Raw genomic sequence first — 21069 nt, 5'->3', positions numbered from 1 at the left:
GCTTTCCTATGAGAATGTTTGAGCTTGTTTATCTGTTTCAGCTGAAAAACTCCACAAGCCCCAGCAAAATGCTAATAAGAAGCATTAGCTGCAGTTAATTGTGATCCTCATAATTATCTCCTGCTACAGCACCTACCCTGAGAACAGCAGGATGGATGCCAGAGATAATCAGACAGAAGATCTGGGGGGAAAAACATTGAATTTTCTTATCCAAATTAAGATTTTTTTTCTCTTGGATTGATTACCTCACTAAATATTTGCTGTTGAGGGCGAAGCAGGCTGGTTCTGGTGAGGACTGCAAAGGGAAAATGATGGGTTCTCAATTATTTACAGCCTTGCTTGGCTGCCTGAGTGTGCACCAGGAATGCAAAGGGAATTTTGCTGTCGCTGGGAATTTCCACGGAGATTTTTCACCGGGAATAAAACACAACCAATGAGGAGGGGGGGAAATTCTGCCCAGCCCAAACTCCAAAATCTGCTCTGTGATAAATGGAGCTGTCAGCAAGGCTTGGTGATCACATCCACAGCACCCCAAACTCCCTGAGTTTGCAGAGCAGGAGTAAATATTGGCTTGGCACAAAGCTTTGAGGTCAGCAGGTGAGAAATTCAGAAATCTCATTATTAAATGCATCAATTTTTGTCCCAGCCTGGTTTATATTCCCTTATATATAATATATTCCCATATATTATATATAATATATAATATAGAATATATACTATATAATATATAATATATTCCCATATATAATATATAATATATAATATATAATATATAATATATAATATATAATAATATAATATAATATAATATAATATAATATAATATAATATAATATAATATAATATAATATAATATAATATAATATAATATAATAATCTATTATACAGCATTTATTCCCATTATATTCCCAGTATCCCCCAGTGGATCCCAGTATCTCCCAGCAGATCTAACAGCTCCTATTCTTTCCCAGTAGATCCCAGTATCCCTCAGTGGATCCCAGTATCTCCCAGTGGATCCCAGTATCCCCCAGCAGATCCCAGCCTCTCCCAGTGGATTCCAGCAGATCCCAAGAGCTCCTCTCACATCCCAGTGGATCCCCGTGCCCCCCAGTGGGTCCCAGCAGATCCCAATACGTCTCTCAGATCCCAGTGTATTCCAGTATCTCCTGGTGCAACACAGTTTCTCCCAGTGGATCCCAGTATCCTTTAGTGGATCCCAACAGCTCCTGGCAGATCCCAGTGCCTCCAGTGGGTCCCAGTGGATCCTGAGAGCTCCTCTCAGATCCCAGCAGATCCCAGTATCCCCCAGTGGATCCCAGCTTCTCCCAGTGGATCCCAGCCCATCCCAGCAGGTCCCCGCGGCTCCTCTCATGTCCCAGCAGATCCCAGTATCTCCCAGCGGATCCCAGTGGATTCCAGCAGATCCCCGCGGCTCCTCTCAGATCCGAGTGCCTCCAGTGGTTCTCAGTGGATCCCGAGAGCTCCTCACAGACCCCAGCATCCCCCCGGTGGATCCCGGTATCCCACAGTGGATCCCAATTGATCCCAGTATCCCATGGTGGATCCCAGTATACCACAGTGGATCCCAGTGGATCCCAGCATCCCCCAGTGGATCCCAGCATCCCGCAGCGGGTCCCGGCGGGTCTCCCCGGCTCCTGGCCGGGGCAGGGCCCGCGTTCCCCGCTGGCTCCGGCCCCGCTGCCCCGGTCCAGCCCCGCTCCGGCCCCGCTGCCCGGGCCTTTGTCCGGGCCGGCGCCGTCCCCATGGAAACCCGGCGGGGCCCGGCGGAAAGGGCCGGGCACGGCACAAAGGAGCGGGGCGGGACGGGCACGGCCGGGCCTGGGGCTCCTGCTGCGGGAACAACAGCGGGGAGCACCGGGAACTGCGGGGAACAACCCGGCAAAACACCGGCAAACAACACCGGGGAACAACCCCGCAAAAGAGCGGCAAACAACACCGGGGAACACGGGGTAACAGCCCCGGGAACACCGAGAAGCACCGGGAAACAACCCCGGGAAGCCCTGGGGACACCGAGGAGCCCCGGGGACACCGGGAACCAAGCCCTGGAAGCACCGTGAGCACCGTGAGCCAGTCCCGGGAACGCCGTGAAGCAGCCCCGGGAGCACCGTGAAGCCCCGGGAACACCGAGAAGCAGCCCCGGGAACACCGAGGAACAGCCGGAGCCCCGTGCAGCAGCCCCGGAGCAGCGAGCGGCGGCGCCGGGCCAGCCCTGAGGGTGAGGCGCGGCCTGCGCGGGACGGGCCGTGAGGGGAGCGGGAAAAGCGCCCGCGTGAGGGGAGTTCAGTAAAGAAAACTTCGGAAAAGTGAAACGCTGAGGGGAGGAGATGGCGGCGGTGGGAAGGGAGGGTTTTCCAGCGCCTGAAGGGGCTCCGAGAGCGCTGGAGAGGGACTTTGGAGAAGGTGTGGGACAAAGGGCACGGGTTTAAAATGGAGGAGGGGAGGTTTTGGGATTTTGGGAAGAAATTCCTCCTTGTGAGGGCGGAGAGGGCTTGGCAGGGGTTATTCCAGGGATGCCTCATCTCTGCAAGTGTCCAGGGCTGGGCTGGACGGGGCTTGGAGCAACGTGGGGTCATGGAAGGTGTCCGTGGCCAGGGGGGATCCCTTCCCACCCAGAGGATCACCCTGGATCATTTCCACCCCAAAGGGTGATCCTGGATCCCTTCCCACCCAGAGGATCACCCTGGATCATTTCCACCCCAAAGGGTGATCCTGGATCCCTTCCCACCCAGAGGATCACCCTGGATCATTTCCACCCCAAAGGGTGATCCTGGATCCCTTCCCACCCAGAGGATCACCCTGGATCATTTCCACCCCAAAGGGTGATCCTGGATCCCTTCCCACCCAGAGGATCGCCCTGGGTCATTTCCACCCCAAAGGATGATCCTGGATCCCTTCCCACCCTGGATTGTAGGAGTGGCAGGGTGTAGAACGGTCGGGACAGACAGGAATGAGAGATCTCTGAAGCCAGGTCGTGGGATTTGTGGTTTATTGCAGGGGCCCTGCTTGGAGCTGCCAGCTGCAGCACGGAGCAGGCCCCAAAGAGAGAGAGGGAATGAGAGAGCAAGGAAGAGCAAAGAGAATGAATGCAAGAGCGTGGTAAAGAGAGAATGAACAAATGGTTCCCGTTACAATACAATAAATCTTCTGTGTTGAATATTCTAATTCTCACTAACCAATCTAATACAAGATACAAATCTTACAGCATTTACATACAGCCTCTAAGAATCATTACATTACCATACTGTGTTACATTTTAAACCCTAAAAACGACTCTTTGCACCCTTTCTGCCAAGCTAGTAGGGTGTGCTCTGACCCTTGGACCTGTCTGCAAGCAGCGTGTATTGTTCCATCAAAAGGAGATTACCTTCAGCCAGCCATTCCATTGTTCTCCAGTTGTTCAGTAACTAAGGTATCTCAAAGCTTGCTTTCATTTCAATCTTGCTCACAGGTTCCATATTCTCAAAATCTTTTGCCAGACAATCATATTTATAAGGCTTTCCTGTCTCATCTTCCCCAGCACTGGATCCCTTCCCACCAAAGGATGATACTGCATCTTTTCCCACCCAAAGGATCATTCTGGATCCTTCCCACTCAAAGGGTGATCCTGGATCCCTTCCCACCCAAGGCATCAACCTGGATCCCTTCCCACCCAAACCATCCCTTAATTCTATAATCAAGGCCCGTTTAGAATTTTCCAGTTTGTGCCTGAGATCCAACATTATCTCCAGGAACATCAGCACCTCTCTCCACTGCTTTTATCCCTGATGGTTTTTGCTTCAGCCTGGGATGCAAAAATATCTTTCTGTAGGGACTTTCTGTAGGGTTTTTCTGTTGCTGTTTCTTTCAGTGTACAAAGGATTTCTGGATTTCCCAACACTGGTGATGCTGCCCTGGAGCAGCTTCAGGTGATATGGATCTGAAAGCTCCATCAGTCATCAAATTGCTCAGAGTTTTGTCTTCCCAAAGGCCTTTCCCAGCTGTTCATGAGGTGGTAAATTCTCTGGGTTCACCCTGGGCCACTGCATCCTTGCTCCTGGCTCATTAGAAATTTAGGAAAAAATAATAATATACCTATTGTAAGGATTTTTGGGAGAGTCTGCACCATCACACAGGTGTAAGTGGATTTTTGGCCTCAAGTCACACAGCTTGGTGGCTCCTGGAGAGGGTTTTATTGGGGAATTGGGTGCTTGCATTTATAGTTTATATCATATTATATATATAATATCATAAATATAATTATATATTATATTTATAATATATTTATATTTAGTGTAAAACCTTTCTCTGGATACCACAAAGCAGTCCCACCTCTGTAGGGATTTCTGTGCTGCTCCCTCCAGTCTCTGCTTCCCAAATTTGTCAATCTCCAGGGAGCAGAGGAACATTTGGGAGCTCAGGGAAGACTGAAGGGTGGCTGAAGGTACAGAAACACCTGGCAGGTGCCCCCAGGCCTCCAGAGCTGCGTGTTGGGATGAAGATGAGGAGGAGGATGAGGCTTTGCTGGCAGTGCTGCTGCTCCTCTGACAGAAATGTGGCATTTTCATCAGCTCAGACTCCTTGTCATTTCCTGAGTTTGGTGCAATTAGGGCTGAGGGGAGCTCCAGGCAGGAGGAATCCCTTCAAACCTCTGATTCCAGGGACGTGGCTGCCCAGAGAGCCACAGCCATTCTTCTGAGAGTTTCTGCTGTTTCATTCATCAGCTCCAGATTTTCTGCTTGCTGCTCACTTCAAAGCAGGCACTCTTGAGGTGCAGCCTCCCAAAATCATATTGAAAGCTGGTGTCTTCATCCCCCAGGAGGAGCACACAGTCTTCCAGGGCTGTGGGAGATTTTTCTCATCCTTTAGAGCTTTTTTCCTGTGACATTTTTAAACACAGCCTTTGGTCACTCTGCAGATGGGTGTTTTCTAGGCTTTTGAGTTTTCTCCAGGTCCCAGTGTGATCACAGTTGGTTCACAGAGGAATTTATTTCAAGGATTATCAATTCACTGGGTTATCTTTTGCAGCAGGAAGGGTTTTTCTTTTAGAAGTTCAACCCCTGCCTTCTTTCCCACCACTCCAAAGTGAATTTTACTGTCAAGAACACCGTAAAGCTTTCCTTGAGTAAAAGGATCACCAAATCCTTTGGGTTTGCATTAGGTGTGCTGAGGTTGTCAGTGCTGTGCCTCTTCTCTTCAGCACCACACAACTTCTCTGCTCACTTTGGGCAGAGTCAGGTCTTTTCCAGCCCTCGAGGGAGGCAGGGATTTGGCACAGAATGGGATTTTAGCCATGAGCACAGAGGTGCCCCAGCCTGAGGCAGGAAGGACAGGCACTGAGGAAAGCAGGGATGCAGCAGGAGCTTGAACACACTTGGTGTGGTCTTCACCATCTAAACACGGGTGTTTGGAGGGCTTTATCCTCAATTTTGAGGTTCTGGTTCCACTGGGGGAGGATCTCCTCTTTATTCCTGCTCTGGGCTGTTCTCCCACAGGAAGAGCTGCCTGAGCTTCAGCTCACACTGACCTCAAGTCAAAAGCTCCCTGTCTCAGGGAATTCTTCTTTTGGGATTGCACTTAACATCTCCCCTTGCACAGGAATCGGGGGTGTGTTTGGGAGAGAACAACAGCCTGAGATTCGTTCCATTCACGCGTTCCAAATGTGCTGTTCCCAGCTTGACATTCGTTCCTTTCGGGGATTCCAAATTCCCAGCGGCGACTCGGTGCCAGAGTCTGATCCATTGTTAATAGGTCAGTGGCTGTAAATGGACCTTTCCTGTTGTTTTGACATTTGTCTTCAATTTTCCCCCAATGTTTCTTCATTAAACCCCTGACTGACAGCTTGCTGAAAGGAAACCCACGGTAGCTGCTTTCCCTTTCACTCCTCTGCTCAAACCTCGTTTTTCCACGCCGACAAGCAGAGCTCCCCTCACCGCTGAGCTAAATCCTCTTTCATCTTTATCCCTTGCCTTCTGCAGCGAGGAGAGGATGCTGTGATGCTGCTGGGATGCAGCGAGGAACTCTGCTCCAGGATTTAGCTCTGCCCAGAGCGCCGGGGATGCTGCGGAAAGGTTGCCAGAGAGGCGGATACCAGCCTGCATCCAGCTTTTTGCTGCATCCCTGCTGCCGAGCCAGATACGGATCATCCCTGGGATTATTCCTGCCTGTCCCTGCGCAGGGAGGGGACTCTGGAGGTGCTGCTGTGCCAGGGGGGTGTCGATGGGCGCCGGACCCTGCGGGCGCTGTGGATTTTTCAGTTCTGGAGCCGACGCTCCCCTCACGGTGAGGTCTCTGTGGCGCAATGGACGAGCGCGCTGGACTTCTAATCCAGAGGTTCCGGGTTCGAGTCCCGGCAGAGATGATCTCCAGGCAGGTGTCTCTTTTATTTTAGGTCCATTTCCCTCAGAGATGATCTCCAGGCAGGTGTCTCTTTTATTTTAGTGCCATTTCCCTCCCAAGTCGCGATCCCTTAGGTTTATAACACCCCCGAGGGTTTGCATGGGGAGGGAATCACTTTTCCTGGCACAGCTGATGGATGTAACATCCCTGTGCTCCCTTCTCCAGGCATTTCTCCTCCATCGTCTCTCCCTTCCCTTGTTCCCCTTGGTTTCTCCTCCAAGCAGGTGTTTTAACCCCACATGTCCCCCCAGCACTGTCCCATTTTTGATTCCTTCTTCCTAAGGGATGTTCTGCCCTTTCCAGTAGGGCCCAGCTGGAGGGAAGCGGGTCAGAACCTTCAGGTGGCATTTCCTGTGATGAATGGGGTCATTTTGTCACATGTGTGGCCAAAGAAATGTAGGTTTCTGATCTGAGTGTCCACCTTGGTAAATTTGGGTAACTCAGTGCTCCCTGCCTGGACCTTTGTACTCTGAAATGGTTTTAAACTGCCAGAGGGCAGGGTTAGATGGGATATTGGGAAGAAATTGTTCCTTGTGAGGGCAACGAGGCCCTGGCACAGATGATTCCATGGCTGCACCATCCCTGGAAGTGTCCACAGCCAGGCTGGATAGGGTTTGGAGCACCCTGGGATGGTGGAAGGTGACCCTGCCATGGCAGGGGTGGCACTGGACATGTTTAAGGTCCCTCCCAACCCGAACCATTCCATGACTCCAAGCTCTCTGCACACCTGCCAATCCCAGGATGCTCTCCTTGACTGGATTTCTGGTCTCCAGAGGAAAACCAGTCCATCTCCAGCTTTGGGCTTGGCTTGTTTGTTTTTCTCCTTGTTGTATCTGTGCAAATGCTGAAGCTCAGCCTGTTTGGGAAAACCAGGCCCTGGTGGTGCTGGAAGTTCTGCCCCCATGTTCATCCTGGGAAAATTGTAATTTCCAAAATTGTCATTGCCATTTCCATCACCTCCAGGGGGAAAAAGCCAGAAGATTATTCTGAAAAATTTAAAATATGTGGGCAGTGAGTGGGACACACCCAAAGGTAAATTTGGTAGGAATGGGGAGAGAAAGAGCAGATTCTGCAAAAAATCACTCCTGCCATCAGCAAATGGAGAATGAAATATCTTCATTTGCATTTTGGGACAGAGGCAGCAATAAAACTGATTCCAGCTCAGCTGTGGTTCCTTGGGGAGGGGTTGGAGCTCCTTCTCCCCAGCCATGAGTGTGGAAGAGCTCAGGAGCAGATCCAGGTGTGTTCTCCTGTGTCTGGGAACCCCAGAGTGCCACAACCTTCAGGTTCAGGGACACCCTGGGTTCAGAGACCCCCGTGACCCCCAAATTCAGGCACCAGAGTTGTCCCTGCTTGTCTGGGACGAGCTCTGTTCATCACCTCACCTGTGTGAGGAGGACACAGAGCTCCCAGTCTCTCTCAGCTGCACTTTTTTGGTCTCCCTTGGCTTCTTTTGCAGCTCCTTTTTGGCTTTTCCAGATTTTCCATGGGTTCCATAATCTTCCCAAGCCTTCAGCTCCCCTTTTATCTCACCAGGTCACCCTCAGCTGTGCTGCCCATGAGGTGAGGAGGTGTGAGGATCCCTGTCCTCCCTGCAAGAGGAGAAATTCTCACTTGGAAAGGAAAAAAATCAGCCAAACCTGCTGGGGAAGGTGAGGATAATTGAGGAATTAGGACAGAAACATGGAGTTACACCTGTCCTGTCACTGCTGCAGGATGTTCTTCCTGGGTTTTTGGCAATGACCACTTGTGCAAATGCAGTTAAAAATCAGTTCCCTGCTAATTATCCCACACTCAGAATCAGAATCAGGAAGATTTTGCTTTCTACCCCAGAATATTCCAAATTCCCAACAAAAAGGATGTTTGGGATGCCCTACACTGAAGAGGGAGCTGGCATAGAATCTCATATTTACCCCTCCAGACCTCAGGTAGCATCAGATTCCCAGGAATGAATCCCCATCTGGAGGGAATTTGAGAATTTGTCTCTGAGATCCCCAAACGTCACCCTGTGAAGCCAACCAAAATTCTGGAATGATCCCATGGCCACCCTAGAACTGACAGAAATGGTGGAATGTTCCTCTGGTAACCCTAGAGCCAACAAAAATGGTAAAACACTCTTCTGGAAATTGTAGAACTGAAAAAAAAAAAAGGTGAAATTCTCCTCTGGTATCTCTAGAACCAACCAAAAAAAAAATTGAATGCTCCCCTGGCAACTCTAGAACTGGCAAAAAGGGTGGAATTCTACCACGGCAACCTTGGAATTTAAAAAAAAAATATTAAATACTCCCATGGCAACCCTAGAACTGACAGAAATGGTGGAATGCTTCCCCTGGAAATCCTAGAACCAATAAAAAGGGTGGAATGCCCCTCTGGCAACTCCAGAACTGGCAAAAAGGGTGGAATTCTACCATGGCAACCCTAGAAACAAATAAAACCAGTGGGATGATCCCATGGCAACCCTAGGACCAACAAAGACAATGGAATAATCCCATGGCAACCCTAGAACTGACAAAAAGGGTGGAATTCTCCTCTGGAAATCCTAGAGCCAACAAAAATGGTGGAATGGTCCTGTGGTGACCCCAGAACCCACAGAAATAGTGAAATGCTCCTCTGGAACCCAAGAACTGAAAAAAAAATTGTGGAACTCTCCTCTGGTATCTCTAGAACCAACAAAAAAAGTGGAATGGTGTACTGGAAATCCTAGAACTGACAGAAAGGGTGGAATGTTCCTCTGGAAATCCTAGAGCCAACAAAAATGGTGGAATGGTCCTGTGGTGACCGTAGAACATACAGAAATGGTGGAATGCTCTTCTGGAAATCCTAGAACTAACAAAAATAGTGGAATTATCCTCTGGCAACCCTAGAGTTTAAAAAAAATTATTAAATGTTCCTCTGGAAATCCTAGAACTAACAAAAATGGTGGAATTATCTGGCAACCCTAGAGTTTAAAAAAAATTATTAAATGTTCCTCTGGAAACCCTAGAGCCAACAAAAGTGGTGGATTGATCCCGTGGTGACCCTAGAATTGGCAAAGATGGTGGAATGTTCCTCTGGAAATCCTAAACCCAACAAAACCAATGGAATGCTTGTTTGACAACCCTAGAACCAAGAAAAACTTTGGAATGTTCCCCTGCCGTCCCTAAAACCAACCAAAAATGGTGGAATCCTCCCCTGGAATCTCCGTTCCCAGGAGCTCTGGGTGTTCCTCCTGCCCCATGGACAATAAAACCCAGCAGGTTGGACACCTCTGCCTCCCCCCATTCACCACCCACCCCAAACTGGGGCTGTGACATGGGGGGACGTTTTGTGCCCCTGATCCTCCAGGAATTTTTAACGCTTGTGGCTTCCCAGAGCCACCCCAGATCCAGCAGGGATCAGGGTGGAGGAGGTGTTGGCCTCCCCCAGGAGCTCCCAGGGGTTGGGGTTCAGGTTTATTTAGGTTTATCCCTAAATAAATTAATCATTTCTGGATGATTGTTTATGGTGGGGGGACAAAACCCCCCAGGCTGGGGGCTCTGAGGGGTCTGTGCCCACACCAGGAGCCTTGGGGAGCCCAAGGATGGGGGCTGCACTTCAGGGGGCAACAAAAACATGGGCAGGGTGGGGGTCTTTGGTGTCCTGGGGTGGGGTCTCTCTGGGATTTGGGGGTCTCCAAAGTATGGAGCAGTGAAGGTGGGGGGTTTCTGGATGTTGGGGTGGTCTGGGGGGTCTCTGGAGCCCTGGGGAATGGGGTGATGGAGTTTCCTGAAGGAGGGGGGTCTCCACTGCCCTCCTGGGGGATGGAAGTGGGGGTTTCTGTTGAGGGTGGGGGTCTCTGAGGGTCTCCAGAGTATGGGGCAGTGACAGTGAGTGGTCTCTGGAGTGTGGGGTGCTCCAGAGGCCACGGCTGAGGCTTCAGAGACCCCAAAGGTTCAGAAGCTCCACGCGGTGAAGTGGGGTCTGCCTTGTCCTGCTGGATTGACGTGGGGGTCTGTGCTGGAAGGGATGATGAAGGAGGGGGGTCTCCACTGCCCTGACGGTGAAGTGGGGGTCTCCATGGGGTGATGAACTTGGGGAGTCTCAGGTGCCCTGGGGGAGGGAGATGAGGATCTCTGCTGGATGGGATGATGAAGGAGGGGGGGTCTCCATGGGATGATGGACATGGGGTGGTCTGTGCTGGATGGGATGATGGCCATGGGGGTCTCTGCTGGAAGGGATGATGAAGGAGGGGGGTCTCCACTGCCCTGACAGTGAAGTGGGGGTCTCCTCTCCATGGGATGATGGACATCGGGGGATCTCTGTTGGATGGGATGATGGCCATGGGGGGGTCTCTGCCGCCCAGGCTCGGGAGGGGCTCAGCGCACACGGGGCAGAAGCCGAGCGGCAAACCCCGAGTGTTTCCTGAATCCATCCGCATCCCGCACACACCGCCGCTCCCGAGGGCTCCTGCACCGCGCGGGGCGGTACCGGGGCGGTGCCCGGGCCGGTCCCTGGGCGGTCCCGGAGTCATTCCGGGGCGGTGCCCGGGCGGTCCCGGGGCGGTCCCTGGGTCGTTCCGGGGCGGTCCCGGGGCAGTGCCGGGGCGGTGCCCGGGCCGTTCCGAGGCGGTTCCGGGGCGGTCCCGGGGCAGTACCGGGGCGGTCCCGGGGCAGTACCGGGGCGGGGCCGTGGCCGGGGCCGGTCGCGCCATGGCCGCCGCTGCGGGGCTGGCGCTGCTGGCGCTGCTGGCGGCGGCCGGGGCCGAGCGGGGCCGGAAGGTGAGCGGGGCTGGGGGTACCGGGGCTGCCGGTGTTACCGGGGGTACCGGGGCCGGGTGCGGAGCTCGGAGCTCGTCCCGCGTTGCGGCGGTGGCTGAGCCCCCCGTGTCCCCTCCTGGGGATCTCGGGATGCCCAGCCGGGACACGGGGCTCACCCAGAGCGGGTGGCACAGGGACATCCAGGGGGGTGGGGGGGGACACTCCGTGCTCGCCCAGGGCGGCTCTGCCACCCTCAAGGTAAAGAAGTTCTTGCTCATGTTGAGGGGAAACTTTTGGGATAGTTTGTGGGATAGAAACTTTTGGGATAGTTTGTGGGATAGAAACTCTTGGGATGGTTTGTGGGATAGAAACTTTTGGGATAGTTTGTGTTCTCGCGGGGTGCTGCCCACAGCAGGGGCTGGGCTGGACCCCCCGGTCCCGCTGGGGCCCAGCTTTGAGGGGTTTGAGGGGACACGGGGCTCCCACGTGGGGCTGGAGCTGAAGCAGCCCTCGCTGTGTCCTGGGTGACCCTGCCCTGCCACCCCCTGTCCTGCAGGGACATGTCCCAGGGCAGCCCGTGTCTGTCCCTCGTCTGCCCTGTGTCCTAATGCAGTGGGACCAGCATGGCCGTGGGATGGGATGGGAAGGGAACGGGCTGTGAAAGGGAGGGGGCTGTGGAAGGGAGGGCCTTTAGGAAGGGAAGCAGTTCAAAGCTGTGAAATGCTGACCGAGGTGTTGAGCAACACCAGGGCTGCAGAGTCACGGGAGCAGAGGCAGCTGCAATGTCCCATCCTCCCGGCACACTGGGGTTGTCCTGCAGGGGTCAGAGCCACCCCCAGCCCTGTCCCTGCCCCGCAGGTGTCCATGGAGTACAACCCTGGCTGGAACAGCTCCTCTGTGAACCTGCTGCACGTGCGGGCAGTGGGGCCTGAGGACACCCTGCACTACGTGTGGAGCAGCATCGGGGCCCCTTCTGTGCTCCTGGTGGCCACGCAGAGCCCCAGCAGTGCCCTGAGGGTCAACTGGACCCAGCTGCTGTCACCCAGTCCTGCTGGAGCCATCTGGATCGACCCTCCCGACAGCGTGGTCTATTCCACAGCCGTGGTCTTCACCAAGGTACTGCTGGCAAGCGGCTGCTCTGGGGGTGCAGAGGGTCCCTGGGCAGCTTCCCAGCTCCAGGGAAATCCCCTCCATTCCCATTCCCATCCAGGGAAGTGTCTGAGCTGTTGGCTGAGGCAGCTCTACCTCAAGTGGATCACGGATCTCCCATCCTGCCAGTGGTCCCAACCCCTCTCCCCTCCCTTCCCTGCAGCTGTTCGAGTTCAGCGAGGCCAAACCTGGAGGAGAGCTCTTCTACCCCACCTACGACCTGTCAGAGTTCTCCTGGGACAGCCTCAACCACACCCTGAACCACACGGCGCTGACGGCCGAGCTCAGCGGGGTCCCGGCCACCGACCCCGGCGGCGCCTTCTCCAACGGCAGCCTGGCATTCCGGGTGTGCCCGGGGGCTGGGGACATGGGCAGGGGGCTGGGGACATGTCCAGGGGGCTGGGGACATGGGCAGGGGGCACGTCCAGGAGGCAGGGATCTTGTCCAGGGGACAGGGAACGTGTCCAGGGGGCACGTCCAGGGCGAAGAGAACTTGTCCAGGGGGCAGAGAGCACATCCAGGGGGCAGGGGACACATCCAGGTGACAGGAGCTGTCCCTCTGACCTGTGTCTCTCACTGTCCCTCTGTCCTTCACTGTCCCTCTCCCTTGTGTCCCTCACTGTCCCCTGTCCGTTGCTGTCCCTCTGTCCCTCTCTGTCCCTCGCTGTCCCCGTGCCCCCGCAGGTGACAGCCTACGAGGCCGCGGGCCGTGCCGGGGCGCTGCCCAGGCTGCTGCACACGGCAGACAGCTCGCAGCTGCAGTTCCTGCTGGCCGGGGTGACGCCGCGGGGGAACGGCTCCCGCTTCCTGCTGCAGCTGGCCACGGTGGAGCCCGCAGGGGCCGCGCGGCGGCTGCAGCGCGACAGCTCCATCGACGACGAGTACACCCCCAGCATCTTCCAGGTCAGCCACAATGGGCCCCAGTCACTTAACTGATCAATTAACCAGTCTGTTCAGTGGTACTAGTCTGTCCAATACATTGATCTTAGATAGATTAATATAAATTGATAGAATATCTAATATGCTGCGATCCATCGATAACGAGTACACCCCCAGCATCTTCCAGGTCAGCCACAATGGGCCCCAGTCACTTAACTGATCAATTAATCAGTCTATTCAGTGATATTAGTCTGTCCAGTAGATTGATCTTAGATACATGAATATAAATTGATAGAATATCTAATATGCTGCGATCCATCGATAACGAGTACACCCCCAGCATCTTCCAGGTCAGCCACAATGGGCCCCAGTCACTTAACTGACTGATTAATTAATCAGTCTACTCAGTGATATTAGTCTGTCCAATAGATTGATCTTAGATACATGAATATAAATTGATAGAATATCTAATATGCTGTGGTCCATCAACGACGAGTACATCCCCAGCATCTTCCAGGTGAGCCAGGGCAGCCCTCAGTTAGTTAACTGATTGATTAATTAACCAGTCTATTCAGTGATATTAGTCTGTCCAATAGATTGATCTTAGATAGACTAATATCAATTAATAGAATATCTAATATGCTGTGGTCCATCAACGACGAGTACACCCCCAGCATCTTCCAGGTGAGCCAGGGCAGCCCTCAGTCAATTAACTGATCAATTAATCAGTCTATTCAGTGATATTAGTATATCCAATGGATTTGCATTAGATTAATATCAATTGATAGAATATCTAATATGCTGTGATCCATCAACGATGAGTACACCCCCAGCATCTTCCAGGTGAGCCAGGCTGCCCTCAGTCAGTTAATTGGTACATGAATATAAATTGATAGAATATCTAATATGCTGCACTCCATTGACAACGAGTACACCCCAGCATCTTCCAGGTGAGCCAAGGCGGCGCCCAATCAGTTAACTGATTGATCAATTAATCAATCTGTTCATTGGTATTAGTCTAGCTAATAGAGTGATATTAGATAGATTAATATAAATTAATAGAATATCTAATGTGCTGTGGTCCATCAACGACGAGTACACCCCCAGCGTCTTTCAGCTGAGCCAGGGCAGCCCTCAGTCAGTTAACTGATTGATTAATTAGTCTATTCATTGATATTAGTCTGTCCAATAGATTGCTCTTAGATAGATTAGTGTAAATTAATAAAATTTATATTAATCTAGCTAATATCGATCTATTAGTTACATTAATATCCATTAATAAAATTGATATTAATCTATCTAATCATAGATTAATATAAATTAATAGAATTTATAGTAATCTAGCTAATATTAATCTATTAGATTAATATCAATAAATAGAATTTATATTAGTTGATCTAATATCAATCTGTTAGATTAATATCAATAATAGAATTTATATTTATCTAATATCAATCTATGTGATTCATATCAATTAACAGAATTTATATTTATCTAATATCAATCTGTTAGATTAACATCCATTAATAGAATTTATATTAATCCAATCTCAATCTATGAGCTAGATTAGTACCCATTAACAGAATGCACGTGAATCCCTGTGCCCCTGTTCCCCGGGGTGACCCCGCTGTCCGTGTGTCCCCAGGCTGTCCCTGCTGTCCGTGTGTCCCCGGGGTGACCCTGCTGTCCGTGTGTCCCAGGCTGTCCCTGCTGTCTGTCTGTCCCCAGATGCTGTCCCTGCTGTCCGTGTGTCCCTAGGGCTGTCCCTGCTGTCCGTGTGTCCCCAGGGCTGTCCCTGCTGTCTGTCTGTCCCCAGATGCTGTCCCTGCTGTCCGTGTGTCCCAGGCTGTCCCTGCTGTCTGTCTGTCCCCAGGGCTGTCCCTGCTGTCCGTGTGTCCCAGGCTGTCCCTGCTGTCTGTCTGTCCCCAGATGCTGTCCCTGCTGTCCGTGTGTCCCCAGATACTGTCCCTGCTGTCCGTGTGTCCCCAGGCTGTCCCTGCTGTCCGTGTGTCCCCAGGTGCTGTCCCTGCTGTCTGTGTGTCCCAGGCTGACCCCGCTGTCCGTGTGTCCCAGGCTGACCCTGCTGTCTGTCTGTCCCCAGGTGCTGTCCTTGCTGTCCGTGTGTCCCAGGCTGACCCCGCTGTCTGTCTGTCTGTCCCCAGGTGCTGTCCCTGCGCGCAGATTCCCCGAACAGCAGCTCCCCCCTGCCCTTCCTGCAGTGGAAGGCCGTGGCCTACGGCTCGCGGAGCCCGCGGCGCGAGGACAGCATCCAGTGCAGGGCTGGGGAGCTGTCCCTGGCCAACGGGAGCCTGCCCGGGGCCAGCGTGCTCCAGGCCTTCTTTGGGGACAGCTGGGACAGCAGCTGCACCGTCAGCGCCCTCAACGTGTCCTTTGGGGGCGAGGAGGGACAGGTGTACCAGGAGAGGAGGTACCTCAGCTGGTGAGTGGGGCTCCGGGGGATCTTCCTGGTCATTAATGATGGGCAGAGGGCTCTGAGGGGAAGCTGCTGGTCACTGGGGATGTGTAGAGGGGTCTGGAGGGTCTAAAAGGATGTTGCTGATCACTAATGATGTCCATAGGGGTTTGAAGGGTCTCAGGGGATGTTGCTGGTCACTAAAGATGTGCTGAAGGTTCTGAAAGGATGTTCCTGGTCATTAAAGATGTGCAGAGGGGTCTGAGGGGTCTGAAAGGATGTTCCTGGTCACTAATGATGTACTGAAGGGTCTGAAGGGGTGCTGCTGGTCATTAACAATGTGCTGAAGGGTTTGAGAGGAAGTTTCTGGTCACTAAAGATGTGCTGAGGGGTCTGAGGAGAGGCTGCTGGTCACTGAGGATGTGCAGAGGGGTCTGGAGTGTCTGAGGGGATGTTCCTGGTCACTAATGATTTGCAGAGGGGTCTGGAAGGATGTTCCTTGTCACTGAAGGGTCTGAAGGGATGCTGCTGGTCACTAGCAATGTGCAGAGGGATCTGAAGGGTTTGAAAGGATGTTCCTGGTCACTGGAGATGTGCAGAGGGGTCTGGAGGGTCTCAGGAGATGTTCCTGGTCACTGAAGATGTGCAGATCAGAGGGGTCTGAAGGGTCTCAGGGGATGTTCCTGGTCATTAATGATGTGCAGAGGGGTCTGGAAGGATGCTCCTGGTCACTAAGGATGTGCAGAGGGGTCTGAAGGGTCTCAGGGGATGCTCCAGGTCGCTAATGATGTGCAGAGGGATCTGATGAGATGTTCCTGGTCACTAAGGATGTGCAGAGGGATCTGAGGGGTCTGAAATTATGTTCCTGGTCACTCACAATGTGCAGAAGGGTCTGAAGGGTCTCAGGGAATGCTGCTGGTCACTAAAGATGTGCAGAGGGGTCTGAGGGCATGTTCTTGGTCATTAACGATGTGCTGAAGGGCTTGAGGGGAAGTTTCTGGTCACTAAGGATGTGCAGAGGGATTTGAAGGGTCTCAGGAGATGCTCCTGGTCACTGGAGATGTGCAGAGGGGTCTGGAGGGTCTGAGGGGATGCTGCTGATCACTGAAGGTGTGCAGAGGGGTCTGGAGGGTCTCAGGGGATGTTCCTGGTCACTGAAGATGTGTGGGTCTGAGGGGATGTTCCTGGTCACTGACAATGTGCAGGCTGGGGACTGGCAGCTCGCAGGGTTTCTCTGTTCACTAACAGTCTCCATTCCCAAGTCAGAGTTCCCCTGCAGTCCTGCAGGAAAGGCTCCACAGCCGTTCCTTGGAGCCTCATCCTGGCCTGACCCTCTGTGCTGGGCAGTCCCCGGGCTCAGGACAGAGCCCGCGGGGTGCTGATGTGTCCCTCCCCGCAGGTCGGTGCTGCTGGGCTTTGGGCAGCCCCCCAGGGACACCTTCTCGCCGCTGGTGATCTCCATCACGGCCGTGGCGCTGGGCACGCCGCTGGCCATGCTGCTGCTGGGCAGCTGCCTGCTGCTGCTGGCACAGAGACGGCGCTACTCCGAGTACGAGCCCATCAACTGAGGGGCCGGGAGACCCCCGGGATCCTCCCCTCGGCCCCCGGCTCCTCCCGCCCGCGATTCCCGGATTCCCTTCCCGGGAGTGGCTGTGGCTGCTGCTGCCCCTCTGCGTCCCCTCTGCCCCCCGAGGGGACCCGGGTGACACTTGCAGGTGCCAGCCTCACCCCTGCCTGTGTCCTGCTCCTGCCCGCTGCCACTCCTGCACTCCCTGCCCGGATTTTTCCTGATCCACGCAGCAAAGGGAAGCGATGGGGGGAGTTTGGTCAGGAAAATCCTTCTCCTTCTCTTCCTCCTCTTCTTCTTCTCCTCCTCCTCTTCTTCTCTTCCTCCTCTTCTTCTCCTCCTCCTCCTCTTCCTTCTCCTCCTTCTCCTTTTCTCCTTCTCTTCCTCCTCCTCCTCCTGTTCTTCTCCTCCTCCTCTTCTACTCCTCCTCTTCTTCTTTCCCTCCTCCTCCTTTTCTCCTCTTCCTCCTCTTCTTTTCCTCCTCCTCTTCCTCCTCCTTTTCTCGTTCTTTCTCCTCTTCTTCTTTTTCTCCTCCTCTTCTTCTTCCTCCTCCTCCTTTTCTCCTTCTCTTCTTCTTGTCCTCCTCCTTTTCTCCTCTTCCTCCTCCTTTTCTGCATCTCTTTCTCCTCTCCTCCTCCTCTTCCTCCCCCAGGGGTACAACCACTGCTGCCAGGGCCTGTCTCCTGCTGCCCCTCCCTGCTGGGACACAGGGGACACGGGAGACACCCAGAGCCACCTCCCAGCAGCTGCTGGAGCTCAGGTGTGTCCTGGGGGGCCATGGGGGGCTGCTCCAGCCGGGATTCTGCCCCTGGGTGCCCCCCAGGGCTGGACCCCGGGTGCTGCCCGTGGCCTGGGGCTCCTCACAGGGAGCTGGGGCCCTGCTGGCTCCGAGCTCTCCATCACTCACTTGTCTGCAACCAAATAAAGTGATTTCTAGACACAGATTGCTGTGGGAATGCTGTCCTGGGGCTCAGGGGGAGGAGGGCAGCTCCTGGTGGGTGCTGGATCTCAGCTGGAGCAAGGGAGCCTCTGGGCCTGGACTGAGAATTCCCTGTGGTCATTTCTGGGGTCCCCAGGACAGAGGAGCAATGATTGAATCTGACTTCATGTTCTCAGAAGGCTGATTTATAATATTATATTATATCATATTATATCATATTATATCATATTATATCATATTATATCATATTATATCATTATATTATATTATATTATATTAATAATCTATCATATTAATGGTATTATATGACATGATATTATATTAATGATATATATTATATATATTACACTACATTACATTATATTACACTATATTATAATATATTATAAATACTATAATATATATTATATATACTATAATATATAGTATATTATAAGAATACTGTATTAAAGAAAACTATACTAAACTATAGAGAAAGGATACAGCAGAAGGCTTATCAAGAATGAATAATCAAAGCTCCTGACTCACTCCTCAGAGTCCAACACAGCAGGCTGTGATTGGCCATTAAGTAAAAACAATTCCCGTGTTGGATAAACAATCTCCAAATCACATTCCAAAGCAGCAAAAGACAGAGAAACTGAGGCTTCTCAGCTTCCCAGGAGAAGATCCTGGGCAAGGGGATTTTTCCAGAAAAATATCGTGGTGACACCCAGGAATCAACCCCTGTCCCTGCACCCCAAAATCCCAGCCTGGGAGCAGTGTCCAAGCTCTCCTGGAGCTCTGGGGCTGTGCCCATCCCGTGAGGGAAAAACTTTTCCTAAATCCATCCCAAACCTCCCTGACACAGCTCCAGGATCTGCCCCTGCTCACAGGATCTGCCCCTGCTGAGGGAACTGTTTGAGGTCTGTGTCCTGAAAGAGGAACAAACAAACAAAACAAAACCAGCAGAAAGTCCCAAACTTCCTTTCGAGCCCTGCAGAGCAGGAACCGCTGCTCGGCTGCAGCCCCGGGAGGGCAGGAAGGGAAAGCGGGCAGGGTCCCTGGGAAGGGGCTCTGGGATTCCAGCAGGGAACTGAGGGCTCTGGGAGTAGGATAAGGGGTCTGGGGGTGCCGCTCTCCCCATCCCGAGGGGCAGGATAAGGGTCTGGGGGCAGAATGAGGGGCCTGGGGGGCAGAATGAGGGGTCTCAGAGCAGGATGAGGGTCTGGGGTCCCCGCTCTCCCATCCCGGGTCCCCCCGCGTTCCGCGCCCCCCGTGCGGCCCCTGCAGTACCGCGCTCCCACCACCAGGCGGCAGCGGCTCCGCGCTGTGGGCTCGGGCCGGCCCGGGCGGGGCAGCGGCCGCTCCTCACCGGGAGCCAGCGGCGGCAGGCCCGGGCCCCTCAGCCCCGGGATTCCGGTACCGGCGGCAGGCCGGGCCCCTCAGCCCCGGGATTCCGGTACCGGCGGCAGGCCGGGCCCCTCAGCCCCGCGGTGCCGGTACCGGCGGCAGCGCCGGCGCCACTGCGCATGTGCGGAGCCCAGGGTGCAGTACCGGCCTTTGGCCACCGGGCGGCGGCAGCGCCCTGCGGGCGGTCTGTGTGCGGGGCGGGGCCGGCCCGGAGCCCGGTACCGACCCCGGTATGGACCCCGGCACCGCCTGTGGTACCGACCCCGGTACCGACCCTGGTACCGCCTCTGGTACCGACCCTGGTACCGACCCTGGTACCGACCCTGGTACCGACCCCGGTATGGACCCGGCACCGCCTGTGATACCGGCCCCGGTACCGACCCCAGTATGGACTCCGGCACCGACCCGGGTACCGCCTGTGGTACCAACCCCGGTACCGACCCTGATACCGACCCCGGTATGGACCCCGGCACCGCCTGTGGTACCGACCCTGGTACCGCCTGTGGTACCGACCCCGGTATGGACCCCGGCACCGACCCTGGTACCGCCTGTGGTACCGACCCCGGTATGGACCCCGGCACCGCCTCTGGTACCGACCCCGGTACCGCCTGTGGTACCGGCCCCGGTACCGCTTTTGGTGCACTGGAAGCTCCCTGGGGCACACTGGGAGCAGCGGGTGCGGGGCAGGACCGGGGCAGTGACTGCCGGGCAGTACCGGGGCAGTACCGGGGCAGTACCGGGGCAGTGCCGGGGCAGTACCGGGGCAGTACCGGGTCACCGGGCGCGGGGCAGTGACCGCGGGGCCGTGCCCGGGCGGCGGCCCCGGCCCCGGAACGCCGCGTGCTGCCAGCACATTCCTGCCTGAGTCACCGGGCACGGCCCGCCCCCGCTGTGCGCAGCCTGTGCCCGGAGCCCGAAACGGCCCGAAATCCCCCCAAACCGGAGCCCTCAGCACCCCCTGTGCCCCCCAAACACCGCCTGTGCTCCCATAAACCCTAAATCCCCCTAGATCCCCCCAAACCGGAGCCACTAAAGAGCCCTGTGCCCCCAAACACCCCCTGTGCCCCCACGGCCCCTAAACCCCAAAACTGCCACAGAAACCTGCACCCCAAAACTGCTACATGAACCTGCACCCCAAAACTGCTGCTGCGGAAACCCCGAAACTGCTGCAGAACCTGCACCCCAAAACTGCTGCTGCAGAAACCCCCAAACTGTGGCTGCGGGCATCCCAAAACTGCTACAAAAACCTGCACCCTAAAACTGCTGCAGAAACCCCAAAACTGCTGCTGGCACCCCAAAACTGCTGCTGCAGAAACCCCCAAACTGTGGCTGCGGGCATCCCAAAACTGCTACAAAAACCTGCACCCTAAAACTGCTGCAGAAACCCCAAAAGTGCTGCAGGCACCCCAAAACTGCTGCTGCAGAAACCCCCAAACTGTGGCTGCGGGCATCCCAAAACTGCTACAAAAACCTGCACCCTAAAACTGCTGCTGCTGGCACCCCAAAACTGCTACAGGCATCTGCACCCCAACACCCCCCAGGAACACCAAAACTGCTACTACAGGCACCCCAAAACTGCTGCAGAAACCCCGAAACTGCTGCAGGAACCTGCACCCCAAAA

The 21069-nt window shown here is 54.1% G+C and overlaps 1 protein-coding gene, 1 long non-coding RNA gene and 1 other non-coding gene across 3 annotated transcripts; all 3 read left to right on the top strand.

Moving 5' to 3' along the window:
* Nucleotides 1-1664: 1664 nt before the first annotated feature.
* Nucleotides 1665-9867, top strand: LOC120504123. Its single transcript, XR_005627951.1, has 2 exons — nucleotides 1665-2236; nucleotides 7933-9867. It is a non-coding gene; the product is annotated as an uncharacterized LOC120504123 (long non-coding RNA).
* Nucleotides 6285-6358, top strand: TRNAR-UCU. The gene has a single exon. It is a non-coding gene; the product is annotated as a tRNA-Arg (tRNA).
* A 1136-nt stretch (nucleotides 9868-11003) lies between the features above and the next one.
* On the top strand, nucleotides 11004-17266 carry LOC120504124 (glycosylated lysosomal membrane protein). The gene is made up of 6 exons (XM_039713310.1): nucleotides 11004-11132; nucleotides 11970-12227; nucleotides 12424-12606; nucleotides 12945-13163; nucleotides 15302-15579; nucleotides 16952-17266. Exons 1-6 carry the CDS (start codon nucleotides 11064-11066, stop codon nucleotides 17118-17120), a joined length of 1176 nt encoding a protein of 391 aa, XP_039569244.1. The 5' UTR covers nucleotides 11004-11063; the 3' UTR covers nucleotides 17121-17266.
* The last annotated feature ends 3803 nt before the right edge of the window (nucleotides 17267-21069 follow it).

Source organism: Passer montanus, unplaced genomic scaffold (assembly GCF_014805655.1).
Source record: "Passer montanus isolate IOZ18808 unplaced genomic scaffold, ASM1480565v1 scaffold280, whole genome shotgun sequence".
NCBI lineage: Eukaryota > Metazoa > Chordata > Aves > Passeriformes > Passeridae > Passer > Passer montanus.
Note: the sequence above shows the minus strand (reverse complement) of the source record. Positions and strands in the feature narration are given on the sequence as shown.